This window comes from Fragaria vesca, linkage group LG2, assembly GCF_000184155.1.
Source record: "Fragaria vesca subsp. vesca linkage group LG2, FraVesHawaii_1.0, whole genome shotgun sequence".
In the NCBI taxonomy this organism is placed as follows: Eukaryota; Viridiplantae; Streptophyta; class Magnoliopsida; order Rosales; family Rosaceae; genus Fragaria; species Fragaria vesca.
Window position 1 is genome coordinate 15,233,897 of NC_020492.1, and position 7,534 is coordinate 15,241,430.

General features: G+C 37.1%; 1 protein-coding gene across 1 annotated transcript; it reads left to right on the forward strand.

Moving 5' to 3' along the window:
* The first annotated feature begins 5,559 nt into the window (after positions 1-5,559).
* On the forward strand, positions 5,560-5,889 carry LOC101297512. Its single transcript, XM_004292501.1, has one exon. The coding sequence runs from the start codon at positions 5,560-5,562 to the stop codon at positions 5,887-5,889; it is 330 nt and encodes a 109-aa protein (XP_004292549.1).
* The last annotated feature ends 1,645 nt before the right edge of the window (positions 5,890-7,534 follow it).

Below are 7,534 nucleotides of genomic sequence, written 5' to 3' on the forward strand. Positions count from 1 at the left end.
AAGGTGATTTCTTTGCAAAGCAGCATGTGTGCATGTCGGTACCTTAATTCTTCTTTGATGACAATTGGTCAAACTACAACTTGGGGCATCACCTCAATTCTCTTCTCTCTGATGTATGGGATAAATTCCACCGGACCTACAACTTGGGTCTTGGGGGCAAATCAATTGGACCGGTGGCCTAGGCATAAAAAAATTTTGTCAGTCAAAATCGATAATAAAGTAAGAGGGTGCTCAGTTGTCAAATCCAAACTAGAACTTGATTTCTTTTACAAAAAAAAAAGGGAGAACTCACAAACTCGTCAAAAACAAAAACAAAAAGTACTGTGCCTCGTCAAGAAAAGTCTCGTCTGCTATCGATGGGGTGGCCAAATCAAAAGCTCTTTGTAACCTGCAATACAAACAAAGCAGAATAAGCAGGGAAGACGTCAGCCAGCAGTCAAATCAAGACGAAAGGAAGAAAAAAAAAACATCATAATGGCGGCAACAAGAACCTTGAAGCAGTCAATATGGGATGAAAAGCGTTTAAACCGAAACCCTTAATTTATACTGAGGCTTAGGGTTTGCTGCACAAGTAACTTCCTAGTTGAGACTGAAAGATTATGGAGGGAATCAAAGATTTCCCGCCATGTGGCGCCAAATTATTTGGTGTCTGAAATCATTGATTATGGAGAATCAATCAAATCAAGAAAGAAATACATCAAAAGTTTCCTTTCAATTACGTTCGGTGCTCAGAAATCTTTACCGAATCAAATAAAAATACGTAGGAATCCTTGCAAAGTTAAGGAACCTCTACAAAATTTGGGTATCCTGTAAATTCAAGGAATCTCTACAAAAATAGGGAATCCTTACAAATTTAAGAATCCCTATAAATTCGGGAATTCCCACAAAATTAAAGAAGTCCTTACACACATTGGAGTTCAAGAAGTCGGCTCAAAATCATCCACAGCAAAAGCATGGACTTCAAGTCGCGCCTCCGGCATGTGACAGCGACATGACTGCGACGCACCTTGAAGTGGGGGCATTTGTAGACATATAAAATTTAACGATAATAATAATTGTTGAATTATTCAAACGATGTGTGGGCCCGAAAAATTGCATACGTGGCTCGTGAGTTGGCAACGTTGAAAAGTCGTCGGAAATGACAAGTGGCGACGTGTAAATGGTAGGTCGACAATAGAACCTTAAATCCCGACTAAATTCAATTATTAAATGTCGATCGATAATCGGATATCAATTAAATTAAATTGATTATCGAAAAAGGAAGTCGGACATTTAATCCAAAGCAGTTATACCTTATCGTAACTAAATCAATCAATTAAAACTGATTGATTTAATTATGTTAAAATTAATAGTTATATCAATTAATCAAAACTGATTGATTTAATTATTACCGTTAAGGAAATACAATTAATTCGGTGTCTTCATTACATGCCATAAACGGAGGTATGTTGACACTATAAATACCCCCTCTCATATCAAGAGGAGGACTTCCGGCAAGAGAGAACAAATTGCTCCCGAGAGCTCAGAAGTCTCCCACAAACTTGTGAAGAACTACCAAACCCCCAAATAACTAGTTCCTCACCAAACCCAAACCCAAATCCAAATCCCAAACACACGTCACTTGACTAAACTTCTTGTGACCAATCTCATCTCAAGAACAAGTGTTTTGGCACCCTTGAGTAAAACTCGAACTAGGAGGTCGAATCAGAGGATTCACAAAGAGTTGTAACCCGCATTCATATCAATAAAATTATATTCTTTTTGTACACGTGTTGTTCTTGCATTTGTCGCAGATTATTTCGTGTTTACAATTGCACACCCCGCAAGTTCTAGCATCCATCTTCTTCCGATGAATGCCATAGAGGTGAGCCATCAGGTTTTCTTGATTTTCATATCCCAAGTGGCAGTATTCATATGGAATCTTCTTGATGTTATTCTTGTCGTCTTCCATGGTTTGTCAAAGATCAGAGTTAGGGTTTTAGAGAGCTTAGAGCATCTCTAATAGAGAGGCCTTTTTTTGCCACATAAGCCTAACAGCTCTAAAATAACAGCCCAAATCCATTCCAACCCAAATATTATATCCACGTGTATTTGACATTAGGGTAAGAGACTGTCAAATTTGACAACCTCTTCACAAACTGTCTTTCTTTTTTTATTCGTTCCTCTTCTCGCTTTCTTCGTCTTCTTCGTTATCTGTAATACCCCGGAAATTTGATATTAGTTTCTAATATTATTTTAGAAATTATTTAAGTAAGAGTTGTATGGATTTGTGGTTTGGTGAGTGGACTAGAAGTAGTCGAGTTTTAATTTCCTTGAAAATGCTTTATTTGAAGGGTCAAGAGTTGACTTTTTAATCTGTTGGGTTTCTCGGAAAACTTCCTTCACGGAAGTTGTAGAGCACGATGATACGAGTTTGTAGACATGTAGCATGCGTAAAACGAACTTCGTATAAGAAAGTTATGGTCAGTGGAAGTTCGTGCTTTACGAAAATTTTGGGTTAAATAACAAAAGTTTAGGGTTTCCTTTCATCTCCGGAAACCATCCCTCCTCTCTTCTCTCTCTCTCTCTCTCACGCCCCACCTTCACTCTCTAGGATTTCCGCCTGATCCGACCCGAACCCGCCCGACCCGACCCGGCTTTTCCGGCCACCCGACCGACCTAGACGCCGGCACCGGTTGGGTTCTCTTCCTCTCCTCCGTCCGAGCTGCCCTATGGTGGTGACTTGCGTCGATTTTTAGTGGTGCGTGCGTTCCGAAGCTCGGAAGTTCAGCTTGGAAACCGGTTGGGATTCCCACCTCCGGCGGCGGCGACACGGCTTGGAAACGGTCGGGATAGAAGCCCCTTGGCGTCCTGGTCCGACTTCTGGTGGCCTTGAAGCGCAACTCACGGCATAGAGTTGTGGTGATGGGTTCCAAACTTTCCGACGAGTTTCCGATGATTTCCGGCCGAACTGGTTGAACCTTCAGGTATGAAAAGTGTCCCCCTTGTAGTAATCTTCAAGTTTGATGTTGGAAGTTTGTTGAGTTGTTGAAGGTGTTGGGGTGGCGCGTGGGGCCCACTCACCGCCGCTCGTGGTGGCGCGTCGGGCAATTGCTTTGGTTAGCTAGTTCTTGTTGATGCGAGCATGTTGGTATATTATGAGATTAGGTCAAGTTTGAGTAAGTTTTGCTTGTTAGATTCTATATTATAATAGACTTGTGCGAAGTGTGAGCTATGCGAATCCAAAGTTAGGCAGCGGTGGAGTGTGGTTAAGTGTTCGACGACCTTGGGAGGTCTCGGAAGAAGGTTGTCTTTTTGGGCAAATCATGGGTTAAGGCTTGTTAAGGGTCAAATGTTTTTGTGTTTAAGTGGTTATTAAATTATTAATTGTGTAATTATAGGTGACTTGTGAAGTGTGTTGAGCTTGGTTCTTGAGTTTCTTTTGTGAAGACGCAGCGGGATTTTTAGGTGAGTAAAATCTCACCAAGGTCCACTTTGTGACCTATTTATTTTTATGTTAATTATGATGATGATTGTGATGTTGGTTTTGATGATAATTGTTACGATGACGATTATGATGATGAGTTTAATGATTTTGATAATTATTATGATGATGATGTGTTGATAATGATTTTGATGATGATTTTGGTGATGATGATATTATTATATTGTGAGTAAAACTCATATGGGTTCATAAAGGAACCGAGTTTATTTTATAGTTTTTATTATTATTAATTGTGAAGTTGTCCTTGAAGGAAAATGACTTTGTTTTTAAATATAAATGAGCTTGATCGTCAACGGCTCATGGTAAGTGAAAACAAGTTTTCTGTTAATAATAATTTTTCAAAAGGACTTCCGATCATGTGATATTGTGATGTTGAAATATGGTTGTTGATAGATTATTCTAGTGGGAATATCTATGTCTTTGTTTATATAAATATATCTAGATGGAAAGATATAATTTATGAAGTGCTCTTGTGTTGTTGTTGATGACATTTTTTTTATATTGTGAATTGATGTTTAAATAGTCAAACCGGGTTCCAAGTTTTTAATCGGGTGATTGGTTATGGTTATAATGATATTATTATTTTGTGATTTGATAAGTGTTATGATGGGAGAGTATTTGAATGTGTGCTTTAGTGGTGACTGTGTGCATTAAATTAGGAGCCTTCGTGGTGGACCGGGAACCAAGCCTTGGCCGGGTGATTGGTTACGGTCAGTATAGAGCTCTAGTCTGTCGGTACTTCATGGGGGATGACTATGTGTTGATGAACACATGAGTACGTGTTTGTCTAGTTACTTATGAGGGATGACTATGCGTTGACGAACTCATAAGTAAAGGTTGAGAAATCATTGTGTGATGTTCTTATATGTTGTCATTTAAATTTCTTGTTTTAAGTAATTCATAAACTATGTTTTTTTTTGTTGGATTTCATTATGATTTGTTTGATTGTTATTTGTTGCGTTTCCTTTTAATTATTTGTTTCATTTATGATTTTGAGTGATTTTGAATTGTTTTGTTCTCTTAATTATTTCTATTGAATTCTCTTGCTTTTAGGTGATTCCTGAACTAAGTTATTAATGCAGGAATTTCCAGTGTTATCTTATGTGATGTTGGAATTGTCGAGTTTTATTTTGAGAGTTACTCATACGAGCTTTTTAAGCTTACCGAGTTTGTTGTTTACAACTGGTGCACCAATTTATGGTGTAGGGGTTAGACCTGCAAGTGGATCAGCAAGGTTGAGGCAGTGGCTTAGGAGCTGGGTTTTAGGCAATGTGCTTTATTTGTATTATATGGTTGTTGTTTTTAAGCTCTTGTGAGCGAAGTAGTTTATTACTAGACTTTTGGATGTTGATGTAATTAAGGAGATTTAATGTTTAACTTGGTTGATGAGTTAATTGACATTTATATTTCCAGAATTTGTTTTTAGTTTGAGAATTGTCGAGCAGGTTGTGGGATAATAAGATTTTGAGTTTTATCATGCCCAAATTTTTTAAATTTTATTCTTCGAAAATTGGGGTGTGACATTATCTCTTCGTCTTTCTTCTTGTCACCAACAACAAAACCCAAAACCAAAAGAATACAGAAACAAAGATAGTAATTGGACCGGAGAATGCAATTGCATTATAAGGTCAAAATCCATTACTTTGTCATATTCATTCTTTCCTTTGGTTCTTATCTTGAATATGGATTTTAATTTTTCAGATTCATCCTCAGATGTTGCAGATGACGAGTTATGGAATCTTGCCGATTCGTCATTAGATGAAGAATTCAATTGGCAAATTATTGCTCTTCTAGAAGAGAACTTGGAGAATGGAAGAAGAAGACGTCGGGGTTCAATTCCAGGTCGGAAGTTTAAAGATAAACAACGATGTCAAGGCCACCATACACTTTACAATGATTATTTTGTTGAAAATCCAATTCATGGAGACGTTGTATTTCGGAGAAGGTTTCGGATGCATCACCCTCTTTTTCTTCGAATTTTAACCGGGGTAGAAGCTCATGACTCATATTTTGTCTAGAAAAAAGATTCAGTTGGCCGAGTTGGTTTATCCTCTCTACAAAAGGTAACGGCGGCAATGCGTATGCTTGCTTATGGAGTTGGGGCAGATGTTATGGATGATTATCTCCAAATTGGTGAAAGCACATCAATTGAAGCTATGAGAAAGTTTGTGTTTGCTGTTATTGATGTGTTTGGAGTTGAATACTTGAGAAAACCAAATTCGAATGATATTTCCAGATTGTTATTGATGGGTGAGAGTCGTGGGTTTAGAGCAATGCTTGGTAGTATTGATTATATACATTGGAAGTGGAAGAATTGTCCAGTTGCTTGGAAATGTATGTTTTCTAGTGAAGATCATCGTGAACCTTCATTGATTCTTGAAGCTGTTGCCTCACAAGATCTTTAGATATGACATTCTTTTTTTGGATTACCTAGCTCTCATAATTATATCAATGTCTTGGAGCATTCTCCTTTATTTGCTGATCTTCGTGAAGGCTAAGCTCCTTCGATCAATTATAAGATCAATGATCATAATAACTATACAATGGGATATTATCTAGCAGATGGGATATATCCTTCATGAGCCACTTTTGTCAAAACCATTCCATGTCCACAAGGAGAGAAATCAAAGAATTTTTCAAAAGCTCAAGAGGGATGTAGGAAATGTAGAACGACATTTGGAGTACTTCAAGCACATTTTGCTATTGTTCGTGGATCTGCTCGTTTTTGGGATCATGTAACTCTTTAGAAGATTATGAAAGCATGTGTTATAATGCACAACATGATTACAGAAGATGAACGCGCCGAATGCATTGCACACAATGATCTTGAAACTCTTGCAAGACAATATGTTGAACCAGAAGAAGAAAGAGATGAGTTGTTGGTTTCACGTAGTCACTCAATCCAATTTGAAGATTTTATCAATAACCATTTAAGGATTCGTGACAGGGAAACACATTCTATGCTTTAATCAGATTTAGTTGAGCACCTGTGGCAACGTCACTTGGCTAAAGTTCAATAAGTAGATGTTGATCAGTATGTTCTTTGATTAATTGGTTAAAGTTCAATATGTTGCTTCATTATGTGTTTTTTGTTTGATCAATTGGCTAAAGTTTAATATGTTGATTCATTATGTGTGTCATGTTTGATCAATTGGCTAAAGTTTAATATGTTGATTCATTATGTGTTTTCTACCAGTTACTTGTTAGAGGCAATTGCACTATGTACTTGCTTGGTTTAATGGAGGAAAGAAGGACTACCAGTTGTGTTTGGTCCTCTTTTAATTCTCTTTTAGTAGTAGTACCTCTATATCAGAAGGCAAATATACATTAGTAGAACCAAAAGTATTAGTAATACCTCTATATCAGAGCACTACCATATGTTAGTAGCTAAAACCAAGTGTGTTTGGTCCTTTAATTCTCTTTTACATATGAACCTGATATTTGAAGCATTCAGAGGGCAAACAAGAAGGCCATGTCCATCCAGGTAGCCTTTTTGTGATTTTGAGATTTTTCCTATGTAATGTAGTAGTAATAACTACTGCTATGTAGTAGTAATAACTACTGCTATGTAGTAGTAATAACTACTGCTATGTAGTAGTAATAATCTCTGTTAAATATGTTTAACTTGCTTCCAGATTGATGTACGTACAAGCTCAAAAATCTGTCATGAATTTTGCAGATGAGAAGAATAGAGTGAGCATTTACAGAGCAACTTTACAGATGAGAAGAATGGAGTGAGCATTTACTGAGTAACTTTGCATATGAGAAGCTATCTCTTAATGTAGTTATTAACATATCTGGAAGTTACACAACTCAGGTACATGTCATGGCCCTCTCTCTCTGTCTCTTATTTTAGTTCTTTATTTTCTCATTTCTATGATCCATTCAAATGCTTTTAAGCATATAAATCTTGTTTAGAATATATTTGTGAAACACAATAATACTACCATAACTCCTACAGTGAAGTTGGTGTGCATATTGATTTAGATTGTGTGCTGTAATGAAAATTGGGGGAAAATTACAGATTATTACCATAAATAAAATGACTTT